We start from the raw sequence: 24,731 nt of genomic DNA, 5'->3' as shown, positions 1-24,731 counted from the left end.
TGAAAAAATGTGGATCGGTGCATACCTAATCTATGCATTTGTTTCTTCTAGATTGGACTACTGCAATGTTCTATTTTCTGGTTTACCACAGTCCAACATTAAGGGTCTCCAGTTGGTTCAAAATGCTGCTGCCAGACAGCAAACAGTTCGACCACATTACACCCACTTTGGTGTCTCTTCACTGGCTTCCCGATTCTGTGAGGTTGGATTTTAAGGTTCTGCTATTAACTTATAAAATTATTCACAGACTAGCACCTCCCTACTTAGCTGACCTAATCAAACCCTGTGTATTGTATTGGGCTCTGTGTTTTCAGGGAGTAGGATTACTTTGTGTCCCTAGGGTGAATTAAAAAGTCTGCGGGCCACAGCTAGAGCCTTCTCTTATCGTGCACCTTTTGTGTGGAATGAGCTCCTTATGGCAATAAAACAGTCAGAGCCTGTGGAGACTTTTAAGTCCAGACTTAAGACGCATATGTTCTCCCTCTTGTATGGCTAGCATACTGGCATAGCATGGCACTATGCTTCCTTTTAAATTTATTTTATTAGCAAAGAATGAGTCTCGGCCTCAACTTCATCAAAATTCTGGATCTGTTAGTGAAGCTTTGGGCTAGTGGCCAGCGATCTCATTATTTTCTTTCCATTCTGGTCAGTTTACTGCTGATGAATTATACCTTAGGTGTAGCTTTTCTGGCCAACTGATTCTGCTCTTTTTCTTTCTGTTTGAGGTACACATAGCGTTGCATAGGATTGCAGGACTGATAGCTTCAGACCACAGGCTACAGGACTGACTGCAAGATGCCATGCCTAAAGCTGATGCAGTACACTGCAGTCTGTGTTTGGAATGGACATTGCCACTGGAGCAGGCCCAGTGATGGCATGAGGAATGCTGGATGACCTCTGCCTGTGGCATAAATGCCTGCGTGAACTTCTCATCAAATGCATCTTTTTGTTATGTTGTTTAATTTCCTGTTTTCTGTTTCTTCAGCTTTGTAAAGCTTTGTCAAAACCTTGGAAGTGTTAGAATGACCTAACCAGTGAGTCACCCCTCTGAGTCTGGTCTGCTTGAAGTTTCTTCTTCAATATCATCAGAGGGAGTTTTTCCTTACCACTGTTGCCTGTGTGCTTGCTCTAGGGGTTGGTAAGGTTAGACCTTACTTGTGTAAAGCACCTTGAGGCAGCTTTGTTGTGATTTGGTGCTATATAAAATGAAATAAATTGAACTGAAATTAAAAACACTTATTTCCAAAGCGACCGTCATATCACATCAAATACAAGATTATAAATAAACACATCCCACCAACAACAGTATAAATACAAATATTTGAGAATAAAAAAATTGGCTAAAAACACAAGCAAGTGAAAATTACAAAACTAATTTACCAAGGCAACACCAAATTTACAATATCATAAAAAGAAGTAATAAATATTCATGCCATTAATTTTGTGCAGTTTACTCCATAAAAATTCTTTAACTTCTTTTTTAAAAGTAACGTTCGCCTGACACAATTTAACTGATTTAGGTAGACTATTCCACAAACAACTTCCTGGATAAATAAAATAACTTTTCCAAAACCCTTCAATCTTGGTACCACACATAATGCTTCGGTAGCTCTTGTTCTGTAATCACGTTGATTTTGAACCAAATGTACATGAAATGTGAGATTATCTGGTGCAGTGCCATTCACCACATTAAACATATGACCAAGCTTCAGTTGTTGAACTCTAGACTTCACAGGTAAGACACTAACCATACTGAGCTGTTCATAACCAATGTGTGTTCTGGGAGTAGCATTTAACAACTATCTAATAATGTTGTTCTGCATGACCTGTAATCTAAAGCAGTGGATGAGATTCTCAGCTGGAGAGAGGTATATATACATGTTTACTCTACAGAAACTGGACTTCTTGTTGGTTTGGCCACTTACCCAAGGGACTTCTTCAAATATATCACATTTCACTTTGATTGGAATGGATGAAGAGTTTTTGTATACAGGGAACCAGAAAATTCTGAGGGCTTATATTTAATTTGCCCTGGCTGTTTATATAAAGCTTGTTTCTGGTGTTGAATTGAAATGATTTAGTAAAATTCAATGCATATACATAAAGTGTATCCAATAAAAGATACATGGATGACACAAGGAAGTGAAAACACTTATTTCCATTGTGGTCAATACATAAAATACAATAAAACAATGCAATGAAAACAAATACAAGATACATTAACAATATGTAAAACAAGTTAACAATAATGGTACACATGTAGAATACAAAGAATGGTACATTTAAAATAAATAAAAAGTACCTTTTAAAAATAAACATACCTGCTAATCAGTGAATAAAAGGCCATTAACAAGTAATTAAAGGGTTAAGTTCCTCCTTTAAAAATTGATCAAATAAAAAAAGTTTTTAACATAATTAAAACATATTTAAAGCGCTGCTGTTTCCATGATCACGCAACAGTGACATCACGCTGACATCTTTTGAGGACCACAACGTAAATACGTTGTTTGACTTTCTTGTGTTATCCTCGGCATTTTATTTCAGGTGCCACAGTGACAGTATTTTATTGTTTATATATTGTGCAGTTTTATGTTTTACAAAACCAACCAAATCAATCAATCAATCTTTTTGCTCCCTGTTAGCTTCACTGAGGTCAGGCTACGAAACACCCTTTCACAATAAAAGCACGTATTTTCTGATATGGCATAGCTTCTCGAGAAAATCTTAGCGTTAAATACGTTTTCTTTTTATAACAAGAAAGCGAATAGATTTAAACACGAAAAATTTCCCCTTATCAGAAATCCTCGCTTTCTCGTTTTATTGGGAAAAGTAACTTATACGATAAAGCTTGCAAATAATTAATCATCATGGACAGGTTCTGCAAATGACAAACATTTCAGATTCATTCTATCTTTTTCCCCCTTAAGCCTACTATTTGACATTTATTTGACATTTATCTTAAGAAGAAAACTGGCAAAACAAGTCGTTCTCACCGTAATTACTACAATATGGGCGCATTCCAATGTTAGGGGCGGCTGCTTTGACCGTAAAAATGCTCAACGGCAGTAAATGACACAAGCTTCAGCGGGAAACTGCTTGGCGGTTATTCGATACACGCTTCGTAGCTCCGTCACTTGACGTAATATCACTGATTACCAGTGGTAAATAAAGACTTTTACTGTCATCTTGTTGTAGCTCCCCGCGAGGAGAGAGACGAATCAAGATAATATGGCTTCACTTTTTCCACAAAACCGAGGACTTCAGACAGATGAGGTAAAGTACAGCCGCCCTCCTGTCGCATTTAGCAGCAATAAATCGCTCATGTGATCACGTTAGCCGCCAGGTTAACGCTAACTGTAGCTAACGAGCGGAACAAAGTTTCTTTCCAAAAAAAAACAACAAAAACAAACAAAAAAACTTAGGGAATAAACTCACTCGCACTAGTGGTAATTGAATTTTATCAACGTCGTTTAGCTTTTACTGTCGTTAGATGTGTCAGGGATCGGCAGAAATCGATGTGATCGATCTTATCTACTTTCCAGTCGACGCTACCACGAACTCCCTAATTGTGCACTTTGTCAACAGGAAGCCAGCAGACTCTGCCTCAGAAAACGAGATCGATCAGGCTCTTAAATGTCTTGTCATTACTGCTTTCAGCCAACGATATTGTTTAAGAGCAGAGAATTTTTGACAGGTCTTTAGTTAAGACCTTAAACTGACAGGATGACCGATTTCAAAATCAATTGATGATTCATTACTTACAGTAAATGCGTGAAGAAGGTTGGAGAATTTTGGGAAATGGCAGATGTATTGTAAACTAAATGCGTTGTTAGTAGATAGATGTAATAGGAATTTCATATTTCAATAAAGATTATTCCATGTGTGAAATAATGTTACCTCAGTCAAATTTTTATAGATGTCAATAATTTCTAATTTTGCTGTTTCAGGATGAGACCAGAATCCTAAAAGTGAAGGTTGTTGCTGGGATTGGGCTGGCTAAGAAAGACATACTTGGAGCCAGGTAAATTTTAATTAATAAAGTGTCTATGTTATGCTTTCACAGCTAAGTTTGAAAATTCTGGAATTGGGTCCTGGGTCATATTGGAATTCTGTTGCTACCCACGATGTCTGGAAGTGCACAAAGGGGCTGGCGCATATCTGGAAGTATTGTTTGAATTTCCATACTGTTTGTGCATTTCAGAAAAATCAAACCATAACCCTTAAATCCTGAAAATTTAAGGAAAAAATAATTTGCAAGGTTGCTGGACAACAGCAACAGCTGTTCAGAGCCCAATTCTGAATCACAAAATACACAGCACCCTTCCAGAAATGGCAGTGAGTTTTGTGAGTGCAAAATCTTCTGAGTTTGCCTGCCTTTTCTTAATTCCCTTTAACACTGGGTCAAAGTAGAGTTGCATAATACAGTGTATCTACTGACTACGCTGAGCTTATGCAGCCCTATGTGGTAATACGCTGAGGGACGCAAAGGGGTCCGTGAAATGGATACAAAAAATGAAACAGGTTTCATTTTTTCACGAACTTTCGACGTAAAGCACCGGACACAAATAAATGGTAAATGGACTGCATTTATATAGCGCGTTTCCATCTGCATCAGATGCTCAAAGCGCTTTACAATTATGCCTCACATTAGGGTGGTTCAAAAAAATAAAAGTTGGAAATTCATTACTCTCACCCCTTCATTTTATGATGCTTTGGGAAAAAAGAAAGCCTGCCAAATATTTTTGTCATTCATTAATATTTAGAGGTAGCACATCATAGCTGAAGGTTGTAAATATATCAATTATCGCTGCCCGAGTGCCCGTGCAATAGGTTATCCATTATCCAGTATCTAATCACATCACTTATAAAGAGGATAGAAGTTAACCACCTGAGTGTAACTAAAGTATAATTTTATATTCAATTTAAAACTATACCTGGGTTTAAATATTTCTCACAAACAACATACTTTCAAAAATGTTATTTTAGGCTACAAGCTGAAAATTTTGCTTCAATTCACAGCTTCTTTTCTTTCAGATCTTTGGTGATGGTGAATCTAACATGAGATAAATGTAAAAAGAGACACTTGCTGACTTAACATGCTTAACCATTAACTGGAAACTTCAGTAAAACATGTCAGCTACTAGAAGTAGAACATTTGTATACCTTATTGGTTCCACCGACTGAAATAAAGGGAAACAAATTGCCCTCAAATGGGCAAATACTCAAGGTATTTTTCTTCAGACACACTGATTTGAAGAAAACTGTCCATGATGCTGCTGTGACCTCTATAGACATGGCAATTCCTTTTTGGTAGAGAGCTAGAATCCCACTGAGGGCAAAGCACCATCTGATCACAAAGTTAGAAAAGGTGTTCGGAAAATGGAAAACATTGAAAAAGACCAAGAATCGCAATACAGACAAGCAGAAGAAAGATGAATCTTTGGAGGACTTGTTTGACATGGCACATCAGGATGTCCTAACAATGATAAAGTTTGAAGATGACAGACAGTTCCTACTTGCTCAGCGAGAGAAAGGTAGAGGATGCATGACAGGCATAGATAAAATACAAACTGCCAAAGAACAAAGAGCAGAAAAAAGGAAAGCTGCAGAAGCAAAATACAAAGAGAAACTGGAGGAGCCTGGACCATCTAATGTCTCACTACCTGACACTGTCTCCAGCCAGAGTGAAGAGAACACAGAAATGTTGTGAAAGTGTAGTGACACGGACCCACAACAGGGGGCGCAAATGAACGGTCAATAGATGAGCCAAAAAGTAACAATTTAATGTTGTGAAGGTGCACAACGAATACACAGACAATCTCAGAATCTGATAACAGTCAATCCACAAAGGTGACGTGTGGGCAGGCTCGAGGATAGAAGACGTCTGTCCTGAGAAGAGCCGGAACCACACGATTTCCGCCGCCACCGAACCTGGTGAATACTGGAGCCGCCAAGTCCCGAATTCCCAGGTGATCACCGTCCCCGACTGTCGGATCTGGTACTGCTGGCGAAGAACAAAGACAGTCAAGTGTGGGTGTGTGTACACCCCGTAACAACAACGGTGGGAATGCCACCTCCACCTCTAACACACACTCGTGCAGCGTCTGTTTAACCACTTATCTGACGGACGTAGGACGAAACAGTCGCGACCCACGCCGGTCCTCTGGTTGACAGCTGCGGGGTCCGGGCTCCGTGCCAGGGCCTCCCGGACGATCTTCTCCACGTCCCAGGTGAGGGTGGCCACGATAGTGGACTCAGGCAGGATGGGCTCCGGTGGATCCGACAGTGCAGTTTTGACCTCCTCTTCGTGTACCCGGGACAAGGCATCCGACCTCTGGTTCTTGGTCCCGGGGCGATAGGTGATCCGGAAGTCAAAACGCCCGAAGAACAGTGACCAGCGGGCTTGCCTGGGGTTCAGCCGCTTGGCGGTCCTGATATACCCCAGGTTCCGATGGTCAGTGAAAACCGTGAACGGCACAGACGCTCCCTCCAACAGGTGTCTCCACTCCTCAAGAGCCTCTTTCACCGCAAGGAGTTCTCGATTGCCGACGTCATAGTTCCGTTCAGCCGGGGTCAATCTGCGAGAAAAGTAGGCACACGGGTGAAGAACCTTATCGGTCTCTCCGCTCTGGGATAGCACGGCTCCTATCCCTGAGTCAGAGGCGTCCACTTCAACCACGAACTGGCGCCTAGGGTCGGGCTGCACCAAAACTGGCGCAGTAGAGAACCGTCGTTTCAACTCCTTGAACGCGGCTTCGCACCGATACGACCAGGTGAAGGGGACTTTTGGAGAGGTCAGGGCTGTCAGGGGGCTAACTACCTAACTGTAGCCCTTAATGAACCTCCTATAGAAATTAGCGAAGCCGAGGAACTGTTCCAGCTTCCTACGGCTTGTTGGTTGGGGCCAATCTCTCACCGCCGCAACCTTGGCCGGATCAGGGGCGACGGAGTTAGAGGAGATGATAAACCCCAGGAAGGACAAAGACATGTGGTGAAACTCGCACTTCTCGCCCTTCACAAACAGTCGGTTCTCTAACAACCGCTGCAGGACCTGACGTACATGCTGGACATGGGTCTCAGGATCTGGAGAAAAGATGAGAATATTGTCCAGATATACGAAGACGAATCGGTGCAGGAAGTCCCGCAAGACGTCGTTAACCAAGGCTTGGAACGTCACGGGGGCGTTGGTGAGGCCGAACGGCATGACCAGGTACTCAAAGTGACCTAACGGGGTGTTAAATGCTGTCTTCCATTCGTCTCCCTTCCGGATCCGAACCAGGTGATACGCATTTCTAAGATCCAGCTTAGTAAAGATTTTGGCTCCATGCAGGGGGGTGAACACGGAATCCAACAATGGCAACGGGTATCGGTTGCGAACCGTAATCTCATTCAGCCCCCTGTAATCAATGCATGGACGGAGTCCGCCATCCTTCTTGCCCACAAAAAAGAAACCTGCCCCCATCGGGGAGGTGGAGTTCCGGATCAGCCCGGCAGCTAATGAGTCCCGGATGTAGGTCTCCATTGATTCGCGCTCAGGTCGTGAGAGGTTGTACAGCCTGCTGGACAGGAACTCAGCGCCTGGAACCAAATCAATGGCACAATTGTACGGACGGTGCGGGGGAAGGGTGAGTGCCAGATCCTTGCTGAAGACGTCAGCAAGATCGTGGTACTCAACCGGCACTGCCATCAGATTGGGAGGGACTTTGACCTCCTCCTTAGCATGTAAACCGGGAGGAACCGAGGATCCTAAACACACCCGATGGCAGGTTTCGGTCCACTGAACCACCACCCCAGACGGCCAATCAATCCGGGGATTGTGCTTCAACATCCATGGGAAGCCCAAAATCACGCGGGAGGTAGAAGGAGTTACAAAAAACTCAATCTCCTCCCGATGGTTTCCAGACACCACCAGAGTTACTGGTTGTGTCTTGTGTGTGATTAAAGGGAGGAGGGTGCCATCTAGTGCCCGCACCTGCAATGGCGAAGGAAGCGCCACCAGAGGGAGCCCTACCTCCCTTGCCCATCTGCTGTCTAGCAAATTCCCTTCTGACCCCGTGTCCACCAGTGCTGGGGCTTGAAGGGTTAAATCCCCGCTCAGGATTGTAACTGGGAGTCGTGTGGCAATCTGTGTGTGTCCCACGTGAATGTTATGACCCCCCCTTAGCCCAGTCTCTAAGGGCGGTTGTTGTCGTTGTGGCCGTTTGGGGCAGTTTTTCTGTATGTGCTCCTTTGAGCTGCAGAGAAAACACTCCCCGCGGACCAGCCTCCTAATTTTGGCCCTGTGCGTTTCCCTAACAACGTCAGCAGGGGGAGCTGTTGCCCCACGGAGCGCTGCGGCTGTGGAGCGTGGGGAGGGCGGCCCCTTTTCGAACCCGGAAGGGAGAGGGACGGCGCGTATCCAGCCACGTCCTTCGCCTCGCTCCCGACGGCGCTCCTCCAACCGATTGTCTAACCGTATAACGAGATCGATAAGCCCATCTAAATCCCGCGGTTCTTCCTTAGCTACCAGATGCTCCTTCAAGACCGATGACAGTCCGTTTATGAAGGCGGCGCGGAGCGCAACGTTATTCCAGCCGGACCTCGCAGCCGCGATGCAGAAGTCGACTGCATATTCGGCTGCGCACCGGCGCCCCTGTCGCATTGACAGCAGCATTGTTGAAGCGGTCTCTCCTCTGTTAGGGTGATCAAACACTGTTCTGAACTCCCCCACAAACCCAGTGTATGCTGATAACAACCGTGAGTTCTGTTCCCAGAGCGCCGTAGCCCAGGCGCGTGCCTTACCCCGAAGCAAATTAATAACATAAGCCACCTTGCTGGCGTCAGACGCGTACATCACGGGTCGTTGTGCAAAGACGAGCGAACACTGCATCAGAAAGTCCGCGCACGTCTCCACACAACCCCCGTACGGCTCAGGGGGACTTATGTATGCTTCAGGGGATGGTGGGGGGGTTTGTTGAATGACCAGTGGAATATTAATACCCGGCACCGGGTCGGCAGGAGGAGGAGCCGCAGCAGCGCTCTGATCGCGCGCTTCCACCTGTGCGGTGAGAGCCTCCATCCTGCGATTAAGGATGACGTTTTGCTCGGACATCAAATCCAGCCGAGCGGTAAAGGCGGTGAGGATTTGCTGCAACTCACCGAGCACGCCTCCTGCAGACGCCTGTGCACCTTGCTCTTCCATTGGCTGTCCAACAGATGGGTGACGCCCCTCGGGATCCATGACGCTGGCCGAGATATCCTGTTGTGAAAGTGTAGTGACACGGACCCACAACAGGGGGCGCAAATGAACGGTCAATAGATGAGCCAAAAAGTAACAATTTAATGTTGTGAAGGTGCACAACGAATACACAGACAATCTCAGAATCTGATAACAGTCAATCCACAAAGGTGACGTGTGGGCAGGCTCGAGGATAGAAGACGTCTGTCCTGAGAAGAGCCGGAACCACACGATTTCCGCCGCCACCGAACCTGGTGAATACTGGAGCCGCCAAGTCCCGAATTCCCAGGTGATCACCGTCCCCGACTGTCGGATCTGGTACTGCTGGCGAAGAACAAATACAGTCAAGTGTGGGTGTGTGTACACCCCGTAACAACAAAGGTGGGAATGCCACCTCCACCTCTAACACACACTCGTGCAGCGTCTGTTTAACCACTTATCTGACGGACGTAGGACGAAACAGTCGCGACCCACGCCGGTCCTCTGGTTGACAGCTGCAAAACAATAGCTCTTGGAATCAATTAATACAGGCAGAGAAAGTTACCTCCATAGAAGTACGATATCTCGGCAACGAGGTGGAGATGACGTCTGGTCTTTATGGAGTGAGATGCTGTAGAGTAGATGGGTGACAGCTGTCAAGAGATAATGAGTGACAGCTGTCACCCCCGGCTGTGTCCGTGGCAGCAGCGCCCTCTCGTGCCTGAAGCCCGCACTTCAGGCAGGGCGCCCTCTGGTGGTGGGCCAGCAGTACCTCCTCTTCTGGCGGCCCACACAACAAGAAAGTCCAGATGAAGAATTTGTTATGCCAGTGCCACAAAAAGCCAGTAAAATTAAAGCTGTTGTAACACCAGGACTTGCAGCAGCATTGGATAGGACCAAAACAACAGACAGAAGTGCCACCTATATTCTGACTGAAACGGCAGCAAGTCTTGGTCATGATGCAAGCTACTTAAATATCATTATCATGTAAAGGATGTTCTCTTATGTTACCCAGCTGTATAATTGGTTCTTGTGCTGATTCATACATTTTTGAATATTAAGTACTGCAAGGCATAAAGAATATTATTGTTTGGAGCTAGATCAAAATATATGTGGAAATATATAAAGCATAGACTTATTTAAATTTATCAATAATGAAACAGTATTTCATCAATAAAATGAAAATGCAATGTTTGATTGTTACAAAATCTTCGCTACCCCAGTATGTAGGTATTGTAGGAGCATGATACATGTACGAGAAGAACTGCATCTCACAATTCATGTTTTAGTGTTAACTATTTTATGGGATATGAAAAGATTTGATTTTCCAATGTATTGCCATAATTTCTGTCCTGACATATCAATATTAAAACAAATAATTTGGAAATATCTGGAAATGACCATACTATATGACAAAGTTATTGCGAGTAAAATCTTTAAGGGCTGTGTGCTACCAGTACATGATGTGTTTTTATGTTAGGTACAACAAATTTAGAGGGTGAGACTTGAAGTTTTTTGAAAAAAAAAATTTGACCATTTTTATGGACCACCCTACCTCACATTCACCCCGATGTCAGGGTGCTGCCATACAAGGCACTCACTACACACCGGGAGCAATAGGGGATTAAACGCCTTGCCCAAGGGCCCTTAGTGATTTTCCAGTCAGGTGGGGATTTGAACCCATGATCTTCTGGACTCAAGCCCAACAACTTAACCACTAGACCATCACCTCCCCTGACACAATGCTCCACACAAGTCTAGACAACACTCTGCTACTGTATGTAAGTCTATGCAATACTGCGCTGCTATACACCATCCCTCTGCAATTGTACACAACCCTACGCCAGGGTGAAAAACACTTTTAGGTTTTTTTATCAGTACATACCTATATTGCTAGATTATTCATCCCGTGAACTTTGCTGGCAGTAAAGCTTCAAAACTACGGAAGAAGAGGCAGAGTGTAACTCCTCACAGACGGATTGCCAGTGAGAGGGCTTGTCCACATCCAGTATAACCCCTTGCGAACAGATCACGCATGTGATCGCTGGCTGTAGCTCCGCCTTCATCTCTTCAAGTTCTATCACAATTGTGGCACGTTAAATAAAGTCCATTAACTCCTGGAAATAATGTATGACTTTTTCCACTGTATCAAATCCATCTGCGTGTCCAGGCAGTCTGTAAAAACAGCGTCTTGGAGCCAAGCTTCTCCTCCTGCACACATTCCTGTGTATTAGATAGGCAGCACAATGCAACTCCGCAGGCCCGGTGCAAAAGGGGCTTTGCTGCGTGGAATACATATATGTCCAAAACCATGAAGGGTCCTGATCAGGTTCATCTTCATACTGTGTCCAGTTTACATGCACAGTATCTGTGTATATGTCTGTAAGTCTCAGTTCTGATGCTGATATAGCTTAGGGTCTGGATAGATGATTCTGCGTGATAATGTCAAAAATATTACCCTGACACTCAGTGCCGGCCCTATCCAATTTGGCGCCCTAGGCAAAAAAATTTAATGCTCCCCCCCAACACACAGTAAATTACACATTTACATACACACTCACACAAAAAACTAAATCAATCTGTTTTTTAATAGAATATAATGTCAAACAACTCAATAAAACAGTTTAGAACATGTAGAACAAATTAGAAACCTTGTGCTTAGAAACTAGAAACCCTCATATCACCTGCTACAGCTCGACTCTCCTTATTTTCCTTGCAGCAAACTCATCTATGACATCATCATATGAGAGTTGTTTTGAGACCACATGGTTTATGCTTAAATACCTCAAAAGAGCATCTGAAAATAGGAGTCTGTGACACCATCAGGTGCCTATTCCACAATACAGTTCTGTGAAAAAGGTTTGTGCAGCCTTGAGCTTTTACATGTTTAAATTTTTTAAGACATCAAAAACAAATAAAAAAATCAGGCTTTTTGTATTAAAATTTTGAAAATGATGCCCTTTAAACTCATAGTGAAAAGTAATCTCTGCATCATGAATTTGTCTCCTTGCACAGTCACTCAGTATTTGAGAACTATCTTCTTCACACAGATTTACCATAGAGTACCATATTGTTTGTATTTCTACATAATTGATGCAAAATAAAGTCCAAGACATATTCAGTGTCTTGGAAATGTTCATGTATCCATCCCCTGACTTGTCTGAAGAAGACTGGATGTAAAAGTGATGATTTATATGTGTTCAACTAAAGGTATGTGTTCTACTTACTTATTCACACCATCATTTTGGTTTTTAGATTTTTAATTTCTTTTAATTCATGATGCAGAGATTACTTTTCACTGTGAGTTTAAAACGGGGCATCATTTTAGAAATTTTAATATAAAAAGCCTGAATTTTTGTTTTGTTTGTTTGATGTCATGAAAAAAATTCAAACATATAAAAGCTCCAATAAACACAAATAAACAAATAAGCTTACACCCATGTTATAGCTTTTTTTTTAGCTATTGCAAACAGAGAAAACTTTAGCTTTGCTTAACCACTTGACATTTCCAGCTCAGTCTCACCCTTTTTTCATGCCTCCGTCATGAAATGAGTGACATTTTTGTGATGTGTTTTGTTGTTGTTGTTGGTTTGTTTTTTTTTACTATTTCTCACTCTACCCCGTCTTCTAACACTAAATATAACCATAACATAAGTGTGTCCCTTCCCCACACCCTAACCACAACCCCCAGACCCTCCCGTGAGGGTTGGGTTGAATGTAACAGCCGGTTGCTGACACTGACAATCGATGCGTTTCAAAATGATGGGGAGAAACTCCGCTCAAAGCCTCTTCCAACTATTCCCACCCCAACCAAACACAGTTTACTTTGGGTTCGGTCAATTTAGGTGAACCTCACCCCGGAATGCCTGAGGAGTTAGGAATTAGCAAAGGCATGTTAACACTGATGTAGTGCAGCAAAAAAAAAAAAAAAAAGTCACACATGTAATATTATTTTTTACAGTACCTCAATTGGTCCTGTTTTTCCTCCTTGAATTTTCTTTTTTCCCTCCACTGGGCACCAGACAGTTTGGTCCGTTTTTCCATTGTTGACTTGTTATTCACATAACGAGTCCGGACACCATGCTCCGCTCATCAGACACTTTGGGGGGGGGGGGGGGGCAGGCACATTATCATCATTGTCATTATTTAATAGGCTTTGCCATGCAGTTTAATCAATATGGGCTTATATTTATTTTATATTAAATAGCATTAACTAGTTTTAATATAGGGTCATTCCATATGAAAAGACCAAGGCTTCCAGTTTCATGGTCTCAGAATTGCTCTGTTTTTTTATATTTTGTGGTATGAGGTGTAAGATGAAGATTGCACTTCGTTCCAGTTAAATATCTCCACCCATTCCGATTTTATAGGCTGTTGAAAAAGGGGGCATGGCAACGTTAACCCTTTATTGGTTTGTAAGCATTTTTAAGAGGCTCTAACTCAAAAACTAAATAAGATATCAATTTGATTTTTTCAGAATGTATTAACTCTGTCTTAAACTCTCAGAAAAAATGATTTTTACAAACATTAACCCTCCACTGGCCACACAGGATCAGGGTGAAAATTGAAATTTGAATGGTACTGAAGCAAAATCAGCCAAATATAGGCTCAATTTTCTCACATACCATTGAAGATAGTGCTTTTGCTTTTAGTTTTCTGGAAAGCACATGCCAGGGGCTTTCAAAGGAAGTGAACTCCAGACTGATGCTGTTATTTATTTCAGAGCAATGTTAACCCTTTTCAGCCTTGGTTGCCGGGCGGGACACTTTTGGACCCTTTTTTTCACCATGTGGGTATCTTCTGATTTTCAAAAACTTTGTATCATCTAAAAGCCCTTGATATGTGCTGCTAGAAAAATTACCCACTGATATAAAACAAACACCCCTACACATAGAATTTAAGTCCTCTTTTCAGGGTATATCACACTTTTTGCATATATTCTAATGTACAGTAATATGTACATAAATGTACACAATACACAGGTTTGCAAAACTGTTAAACCATACCCATGCCTCCCTCGTAATGTCCTTCTTTTCAGGCACTTTCCCACATTTGATAGTCTGTGATGGTGTTGAAAATGTTGCTTCATTTTTAAATGGCAAACGCAGTGTATGCAGGGACTATGACATCTTCTTGGATGAGCTAAAGATGAAAGTGGATGCTGCATCAACAAGAGTAAAGATACAACTGCTTACATGTGCCCCTGTTTCCTGGAGTAGGAAACAGATTGTGAGCAGGTTTGGTGTTACAAGCTATGTTGCAAGAAATGCTGTAAAAATGCGGAAACAGAATGGAATTCTTCCTGACTTAGTCAATAAAACTGGCAGTTGGCAAATAGCTTTAGAAACAATTAACAAGGTCTTGGCTTTCTATGAAAATGACCAATTTACTAGAATGCTACCAGGGGCAAAAGATTTTGTAAATGTGAAAGATTTGAATGGGGAGAAGCAGCGGGTGCAGAAAAGACTTATTTTGTTGAACTTAAATGAATTGTACATTCAATTTAAAAAGCAGTACCCTGATGATAAGATAAACTTGTCCAAATTTTGTGAATTGAGACCCAAGCAATGTGTTACTGTTGGTGCAAAGGGGAACCACTCAGTATGTGTTTGTACTATACAACAAAATGTCAAATTAATGTTAGCAAGCTTGCCAGGTGATAAAATTGATTATCATGAGTTGATGTCAAAGATGGTCTGTTCAGTGCAGTCAAAAACTTGCATGCATCACCGATGTGAGCTATGTCCGGGAAATTAAGCACTTGACTCTTTTCTAGAGGAACGGTTGGCTGTGGCAGGGCTTGAGGAAATTAGATTCAAGCAACGGGTTACCGTTGACAGAACAACTATTGTAGAGCATGTTCTTGATTGTCAGGCCTACACTGATAAGTTGGCTTCCATGGTTGATAAACTAACCACCCATCACTTTATTGCTAAGAATCAGGGGGCTTTTCTGGAAAAGCTAAAAACTAACGTGGGGGAAGATGAATGCATCATTCTGCTTGACTTTGCTGAGAATTACTCGTTTGTAGTACAGGATGCAGCACAGGGTTACCACTGGGATAATTCCCAAGCAACCCTGCATCCCTTTACTGTGTACTACAAGATGAATGATTCCCTGCATTGTCGAAGCATATGTGTAATCAGCAATCACTTGCAACACGACACAATTGCAGTTCATTATTTCCTCACTCAGGTTGTGCCCCTGATCAAAACAGGTATCCCGACAACTTTAAGCAAAGCATATTACTTCAGCAATGGGGCAGCCTCCCAATATAAAAATTTCAAGAACTTTTGCAACCTTCTCCATCACAAGGAAGACTTTGGCATGGAAGCAGAATGGCATTTTTTTTGCCACTTCTCATGGAAAGAGTCCTTGCGATGGAATAGGGGGCACAATCAAGCAAGACAATGAAAGCAAGACAATTTTTGTTGAGAGTGAGGATGTTCAGAAGCACTCAAAGCAGCAGCTGAAGAGATTTGAGGGGGCTAAGAAAGTTCTGGGTACCAGGGATAACCACTGTTTCAGTGGAGGTCGGATTTGAGTGCGGTACCCCTATACCTGAGCCTCTAAAACTGGCAGACTGTATCCCTGGTCATTATGTGGCCTGCTTGTATGATGGCCATTGGTGGTTGGCAAATATCATTGAGCAATCTCAAGAGAATGACGATGTCAAAGTTTCATTTATGCACCCAAATGGACCAGCCTCAAATTTCCACTGGCCTCGTAGGGTGGACGAATGCTGGGTACCTTTGACTCACATTCTCTTGATGGATGCTCCAGACACCACTGGACTTGGAAGGAACTATGTTTTATCTAGTCAAGAAGCTTCCAGAGTGCAGGCATGGTTTGATAGCCTGAAGTTGGCAACAGAGTAGAAGTCAATATTTACAGAGTAGCCTGGCAAAATTGTGGGCTTTTTTTTGTCCAGAACCAGAGGTACAAGGGTTGATTGTGAATAACAGAATGCATTAGGATGTTAACATAATTAGTTAGTTCAAGGTTTACATATTTTATATTTTTTTAAAAAATGAAAAAGAGCTGTTGTACATGTATTATTTATGCATTTTAGGTATTGTGTACATTTATGTACATATGACTGTACATTAAAATATATGCAAAAAGTGGGATATACCCTGAAAAGAGGGCTTTAATTCTATGTGTAGGGGTGTTTGTTTTATATCAGTGGGTAATTTTTCTAGCAGCACATATCAAGAGCTTTTAGATGATACAAAGTTTTTGAAAATCAGAAGATACCCACATGGTGAAAAAAGGGGTCCACAAGTGCCCCAACCGGCAACCAAGGCTGAAAAGGGTTAACATTGCTCTGAAATAAATAACAGCATCAGTCTGGAGTTCACTTCCTTTGGAAGCCCCTGGCATGTGCTTTCCAGAAAACTAAAAGCAAAAGCACTATCTTTAATGGTATGTGAGAAAATTGAGCCTATACTTGGCTGATTTTGCTTCAGTACCATTCAAATTTAAATTTTCACGCTGATCCTGTGTGGCCAGTGGAGGGTTAATGTTTGTAAAAATCATTTTTTCTGAGCGTTTAAGACAGAGTTAATACATTCTGAAAAAATCTAATTGATATCTTTAGTTTTTGAGTTAGAGCCTCTTAAAAATGCTTACAAACCAATAACAAAGGGTTAATGTTGCCATGCCCCCCTTTTCAACAGCCTATAAAATCGGAATGGGTGGAGATATTTAACTGGAATGAAGTGCAATCTTCATCTTACACCTCATACCACAAAATATAATAAAACAGAGCAATTCTGAGACAATAAAACTGGAAGATGTTCTCAATTTGGCTCATTTCATATGGAATGACCCTATAAGAATAGTGAAAATTGACTTTATTTTTCCCCCCTCATTTGTGGTGCTTTTTCATTTTTGCTGCAGTAAGCGGAAAAAGTTTACATTTTTTTTAGCTGTTTACAGCAAGTGTCGTCATAGTATGCAATGGTGAGCTCACAGCCAGAAGTGGTCGAATTTTTCCGTTAACCTATTGTCGCAGACAATGGAACATCAAGTTTACCGTCTGATGCTTACAGCCGACGTGAATGCAGCATTACATATCACACTGTGCACCTCTATCCATGCAGCAAAGGAGCAGCAGGATCTGTACAGTGCTGCACAAGTTGTTTGTACTGCAGGCAGTGCAGAGGAATAAAAATGTAGTGTGGCCACATTTTACGGGTATTCTGTACTTGAAAGTCTGTTTTGTACACATGAGATATTAGTTCCCCGTTTGATTACTTTGTGTACCCATGATAAGCATCTGGGCCAAGTTGAGCACTAACAGAGAATTCAGATGGAAAATAACACCCTGTGTGTAAGACATTGTTATTATTAGGTGTTTATGTGGATAATGGTAAACATAGAAATATATTTTTTGGGTACAGAATAGTAGGGATGTGAATCGTACAACAACTCACGATTCAATTCGATTCCGATTCTTGGGGTGACGATTCGATTCAGAATCGATTTTCGATTCAAAGAGCTCTGAGAAATAGTTATATTACATAAAAAAAAATTTTATGTTTAAGAAAATGCAGCTTTGCAAGGTTAATCAAGTGATTCTAGATGTAAATTTACTTATCTGCTTTGCTTGTTCAGAGTTGGCTGGCAGTTTAGCGAAGAGCTGGTCAGTAGTCGGCAGAGACCGCTGCTCCCCTCTTTTAGCTCCGGGTGATGGTGTAGCATGTGGGCTTGGGGATTTGAAGTGTTTCCGAAGTACTTGACTTTCATTTTGCAAAATTTGCACACTGCATAAGTTATGTCAAGTTCCTTCTTACGCAGCAAATAATAAAATCCAAAATGCGCCCAAACATTTGCCTTCAGCAAAGACGGTGCTGGCTAAATTAGCTCTTCGTCTGCCATACTAAGCTGCAGCTCACGAATGTTTGAAGCACGTCGGACCCTCCCCTCGCGGGGACACTGTAGTACGGAAGCCATTGCCTGACAGACAGTACACGCAGCGAGTAAGCAAGAAAATATTTTAAAAAATTCTTTTAAAAAATCAATTTTTGGACATTTTGGATCGATTCAGAATCGTAATAAATAAGAATCGCGATTCGGACGTGAATTGATTTTTTTCCGGCACCCCTACAGAATAGATTTTTGCTTGCTCAGCCAGCTTCCTGAATGCAGATGTATGACTGGATTATCTTGCATGTTCTACTAAAACTATATAAATGCTAAATGGACTGCATTTATATTGCGCTGTTCCATCTGCATCAGATGATCAAAGCGCTTTACAATAATGCCTCACATTCACCCCGATGTCAGGGGTATAATTATTTATCTTGTGTGCATGCGTTATGCTTACCATGCACATGATGCACATTCATACCATACACATGCATTTTGGTGTGAATATCTCTATGGTCGTGATGTAACACATATTTGTATCTTGTTGTCGTTAGTGTTCAGCTCACTTAAAAGACCAAAACTGATATGATAAGATAATACTTTATTGATCTCACAGTGGAGAAATTCACGTTACATCAGCTCTTAAAAAACACACAAGATGAGTGCGGGTAGAGGAAAATGTGCATCAAACAGCGTGTGCAAAGATAAGCAATAATAATAATACTTGTAACAATACAATAAAATAAGAAAATGAGGTAGAAATAATATATATATATATATATATATAACATGATTGGAGTTAAAAAGGTAGGAGCATCTTATTTACAATAGGTTAAGTGGAGTTTAGATGTGATAAGGTGACACTAGTGCTGGAATTTGTAAACAAGTAGTTATTGCACATGATTTGTGGACATGTTATTGTACAGTCTGACAGCAGCAGGGAGGAACGACCTCCGATATCGTTCCTTCTTGCATTGAGGGTGCCTCAGTCTGCCACTGAAGGAACTACTCAGCTCCACTACAGTCCGGTGCAGAGGGTGAGAGGAGTTGTCCATGGTAGATTTGAACTTGGCTAACACCTTCCTCTCAGTCACCACCTCCAAAGAGTCCAGAAAACAGCCCAGGACAGAGCTGGACTTCCTGACCAGCTTGTTCAGTCTCTTTCTCTCCCGCTCTGTGCTGCCCGGGGCCCAACAGACGACAGCATAGAGGAGAGCAGAGGCCACAACAGAGTCGTAGAAGGTCTTAAGCAGAGGCCTGCTCACTCTAAAGGATCTCAGTCTCCTCAGGAGTTTGGAGGCGACTCTGGCCTTTCTTGTACAGGGCGTCGGTATTGAGTCCAAAGAGGTGGTGGCTGAGAGGAGGGTGTGATATGTTCAGTTTACAATAGTATAAAACAGAAAAATACCAAATTCTTGCTCCCTTGCATGTGGTGTCACCCCCTTGCTAAATTTTCCTAGAAAAACCCCTGAATCTGCCCTATTGAGGTTTTAAATCCCACAAAATCTCAGAGAGTTTGCCGCTCTGCGAGATGCTAATAACATTGGGAAATGCATTGAGACTTTCATGTAACGATGCAGTTTATCCGCTACACAGACAACAGAATTAACATCACAAGGTAAAATTCTTTGTATATTGTGCCTAAAACTCTTGTGAATATATTATCTAGGTTTGTAGATGTTGTTATTGTGTTTGTTCAAAGTAAACATGCGAGAAGCTCAAGTTGTTTCGCCGTTATTTTCTTTTTTGTAATTTTTTTTTTTTATTAGCATTTCGTGTCAAATATATACATAACATACTGTGACCACTGTGTGTTCATCATCCTCATACTATCAACATCAATGTACATTCATTTTAAAAGCACACATACCCCGACACAAAATGCTGTAAAGCAATATTAGAGAAAACAACAACAAAAAAAAACTACCCAAACAGAACCGAAGCAATTAGGGAGTAGATTGCTGTTATAACTTTACGAATTAAATGAGAAAACAAAATCAGGCCTATGAGATGTTACATAGTGGATCCATTTTCTCCAGTATGAGGTAAACTGTTCCAATTTGTAGTTGATACACGCTGTTATCTTTTCCATAGTGTAAATGTCCATTGTAATGTTCATCCATCCAGTTAAAGTCAGCTTTTCCTGTAATAACCATTTCTTGGTTAATGCCTTTATTTCGCCGTTATTTTCAGTGGGAATTGCTGTGAGCTGCGATCGCTTCCTGTTCTTGTCATTCTTCAGGAAAGTGAAGTTTGCTCTTTAACGCCCTGCTTATTGTCCGTTACAACACTGTTTGTGCTCTTTGTTCCAGAGTAATATATATTAAATGTCTGAAATTCAGTTGGCGTATAAGAAGTTCCACGCAGGTTAAATGTAGCATACACGGAATATTTGGAATATTGTTTGAGTCAGTTTGGAAGTGCATACTCCTTGTCTCTGAACTATTATTATTATTATTTTTTTTTTTTTGTGGTCTCTGTGTGTGTGTGTGTGTGTGTGTGTGTGTGTGTGTGTGTGTGTGTGTGTGTGTGTGTGTGTGTGTGTGTGTGTGTGTGTGTGTGTGTGTGTTCAAAATAAATTAATTCAGTAGTTCAATCATTCAAATGGCTTGACAACTCAGCAAGAAATGTCATTGACTTTGTTTTCAGTATTTGACATAGTGCTTTAAAAACCAATAACAATTAAAGCATGTTTGTGGTAAGTGTATAGTAGCTGATACTGTTGTGTTACAGTTAGTCAAACTTTATTGCCGTGGCTGTTTAGCTCTATCTGTAAAACTTTTTGATTGAAACAAAATCTTTACACATAAAGACCAGACTCCTTGTTGGAAAGCCACAAGTAGATCCAATGTAACTGCATAGATTGTCTACATAATAACCGAACTGGAATGTTTGTCTCTATTTTGCAGTGATCCATATACTAGACTGTCCCTCTATGACCCTGTCAATGGAGAAATAACAAGTCTTCAGACAAAAACAATAAAAAAGGTTTGAAACATACGTAACTTATATTTGCAGTCGCCATTGTGTTTTATTTGTGGATACATCGTGTATGTGTCAAAAATTGTCATTTTATTTTATCTTTAATATCTCAACATGAAGACACTGGATCCCAAATGGAATGAAGAATTCTTTTTTAAAGTAAGTAATAAAACATCAAATTTTAGCATAAAAAGTGTTTAGGTTTATTTGCACAATTAAATTACATGCCTGAACTAAGAACATCAGAGAACTGTACACTTAATCCTCATTGTAATGTCATGGCATTTAATACTGACATACTAAATGTAAATTGATGTAGATTTTGTCAGCAGTGGGTCAGTGTTTTGGTGCCTTCATACAAGAAAGAAATTTGAACAATTTAATTTCTGTGATGTTTCAGGTGAACCCCAGAAAGCATCGCTTGCTTCTTGAGGTTTTTGATGAAAACCGTCTGGTAAGTTCAGATACATTCAACATTTTAGCAATTTATGAGACTAATCAACAGGAATGTCTGTTCCTTTGTGTTTTTACGGCACAGCTCTTTGTGTCATTACACAACACTCTTTGCTATTTAATAAATGCATTTATTCATACAGTAGTGTTCAGAATAATAGTAGTGCTATGTGACTTAAAAGATTAATCCAGGTTTTGAGTATATTTCTTATTGTTACATGGGAAACAAGGTACCAGTAGATTCAGTAGATTCTCATAAATCCAACAAGACCAAGCATTCATGATATGCACACTCTTCAGGCTATGAAACTGGGCTATTAGTAAAAAAAAAAAAAGTAGAAAAGGGGGTGTTCACAATAATAGTAGCATCTGCTGTTGACGCTACAAACTCAAAACTATTATGTTCAAACTGCTTTTTTAGCAATCCTGTGAATCACTAAACTAGTATTTAGTTGTATAACCACAGTTTTTCATGATTTCTTCACATCTGCGAGGCATTAATTTTGTTGGTTTGGAACCAAGATTTTGCTGGTTTACTAGTGTGCTTGGGGTCATTGTCTTGTTGAAACACCCATTTCAAGGGCATGTCCTCTGCAGCATAAGGCAACATGACTTCTTCAAGTATTCTGACATATCGATTCCACGGATTTCATCATGGGGAGGGGGGGTGGGGTGTTAGTGATGTACTCTTTAATCGTGAACATCACTGAGTTTTTAAAATGCTTATCGCAAAGCGTTCTCTTTTTTACGACATCGTGTAAGTTTTATAAGTCCGCGGACACTGATCTGTGTGTTACAGATACAAATCAGTTTCCTCGGATCCGCGGAGTTTCGTGGAGGAAAAACGCCACTCAAAGCCTGGCTGTTAGGACAGTTGTCGTAAAGCAGGACTGGTTGGTTGCTGCGGTGACGCTGTGTGGCTCCTGTGCACCGCTTAAACTAAACTTAGCATGTGGATATTCCAAACTTTTAGAGCTTTCAAGTTTTTAAAAGAAGATTTGTGCAGCATGTCTGTGTCACGGACTGACGTTGCACAGAGCGAAGATGGCGAGAAAGACTGTTTGAAAAAGTCTTATAAGGACAAGAATCTGTGGAATCGTTGCTGGCTTCATCAACACACCTGAAAGATAAACGGGAAAAGTGAACTGTGCCCTCTCAGGAAACACGGTAAGAATTTTTCTCTCCCTGGAAAATAAACAAACTGCTGTTCAAACAGGATTTTAGATTATGTAACTTTTTTTTTCTTTTTTTTTTTTACTAATCTAGACTTTCTTTCATTGTAAAAAAAGACATTGTGGCTTTGAATGGATTAAGGCTGCATGAAGAATATAAGTGACTTTTTACTATAAGGTATGTTATTGATATTTTACCATGATTTTCCAAATATTCTACAAGCTTTAGCTGTGGTTTTTGAAATGCTTAACAGTCTTTTTAGTCTTCATAAAGTTAATGTAGTTTAATTGTTCTGAGTTAATGCATAATTTGGTTTACAATTAAAAGGAAAATCATTCCAGGTTCTACATCCATGTCATATTCTGTTATTTCAACATCATCGACAGGTCAAATAAAAGGTTGAATATAGGATTGTTTAAATATCCACTAATTTTGAGATTTGTTCTTCAAGGAGATGCTGAAAAAGTATCATTAGATAAAAATTTAATTCTGGGGCCCCACTGGGCCCTAGACCCCAGCTCCTGGGGAGCTGTACCCCCCCCCCCCCCCCAAGACCCCCTGCAAATTTTCCTTGGATTTCACAATTTTCATTTCACAGCCCTGCTGTCTTCACTGTGAACTGTGGCTTGAATTCAGAGTTTGGGGGTCATCTCACAAACTGTCTGCGGCCCTTGGACCCAAAAAGAACAATTTTACTCTCATCAGTCCACAAAATATTCCTCCATTTCTCTTTAGGCCAGTTGATGTGTTCTTTGACAAATTGTAACCTCTTCTGCACGTCTTTTATTTAACAGAGGGACTTTACAGGGGATTCTTGCAAATAAATTAGCTTCACACAGGTGTCTTCTAACTGTCACAGCACTTACAGGTAATTTCAGACTGTCTTTGATCATCCTGGAGCTGATCAGTGGGTGAGCCTTTGCCATTCTGGTTATTCTATCCATTTTGATGGTTGTTTTCCGTTTTCTTCCACGCGTCTCTGGTTTTTTTGTCCATTTTAAAGCATTGGAGATCATTGTAGATGAACAGCCTATAATTTTTTGAACCTGTGTATAAGTTTTCCCCTCTCCAATCAACTTTTTAATCAAACTACACTGTTCTTCTGAACAATGTCTTGAACGGCCCATTTTCCTCAGGCTTTCAAAGAGAAAAGCATGTTCAGCAGGTGCTGACTTCATCCTTAAATAGGGGACACCTGATTCACACCTGTTTGTTCCACAAAATTGACGAACTCACTGATTGAATGCCACACTACTATTATTGTGAACACCTCCTTTTCTCCTTTTTTTTTTTTTTTTTTCTTTTTTACTAATAGCCCAGTTTCATAGCCTTAAGAGTGTGCATATCATGAATGCTTGGTCTTGTTGGACTTGTGAGAATCTACTGAATCTACTGGTACCTTGTTTCCCATGTAACAATAAGAAATATACTCAAAACCTGAATTAATCTTTTTAGTCACATAACACTACTATTATTCTGAACACTACTGTATATACAGTATTTGCTTGAAGTGAGCGTGACTGATAATTGTATGTTATCTGGAGCCCGACATGAGGAAAAGCTCAAAATAGAATAGAATAGAAACTTTATTGTCATTGCACATACATACATGCAATGAAACTCGTCCTCTGCATTTAACCCATCCTAATTACAGTTAGACAATCCAACCACTAGGAGCAGTGGGCAGCCACAGTCCAGCGCCAGGGACCAACTCCAGCTTTAGAAAAGCTGCCTTGGTTAGGGACAGAGAAAGGAGCAGACTCTAAATAAACATGTTTTTGATTGTGGTAGGAAATCGGAGTGCCGGATGAAACCCACACAGACATGGGGAGAACATGCAAACTCCACACAGAAAGGCCGGGAATCAGCCCATGACCTTCTTGCTGTGAGGCACCAGTGCTAACCACCAACCCACCGTGCCGTTAAATAGTAACGTCATCATGATCACTTATTTAAAGAACGCTTTAAGTGTGACCTGACTCGGTTTTAAATGTGTGCTGAAAGTAATCACGCCCTGTTAGGAATTTTCCACCACTCTCCTTTTTTTTAAAAC

General features: G+C 41.2%; 1 protein-coding gene across 1 annotated transcript in view; it reads left to right on the top strand.

Moving 5' to 3' along the window:
* The first annotated feature begins 3,036 nt into the window (after window positions 1-3,036).
* Window positions 3,037-24,731, top strand: part of nedd4a (NEDD4 E3 ubiquitin protein ligase a) — a 74,869-nt gene continuing 53,174 nt past the window's right edge. The window contains exons 1-5 of the mRNA XM_034189823.1: window positions 3,037-3,273; window positions 3,948-4,021; window positions 20,980-21,058; window positions 21,173-21,211; window positions 21,453-21,506. Of these exons, the coding sequence (XP_034045714.1) occupies window positions 3,229-3,273; window positions 3,948-4,021; window positions 20,980-21,058; window positions 21,173-21,211; window positions 21,453-21,506 (291 nt within the window). The 5' untranslated portion in view covers window positions 3,037-3,228. The remainder of the gene's footprint in view (window positions 3,274-3,947; window positions 4,022-20,979; window positions 21,059-21,172; window positions 21,212-21,452; window positions 21,507-24,731) is intronic.

The sequence above is a fragment of the Thalassophryne amazonica genome, chromosome 2 (assembly GCF_902500255.1).
Source record: "Thalassophryne amazonica chromosome 2, fThaAma1.1, whole genome shotgun sequence".
NCBI classification, from domain to species: domain Eukaryota; kingdom Metazoa; phylum Chordata; class Actinopteri; order Batrachoidiformes; family Batrachoididae; genus Thalassophryne; species Thalassophryne amazonica.
Note: the sequence above shows the minus strand (reverse complement) of the source record. Positions and strands in the feature narration are given on the sequence as shown.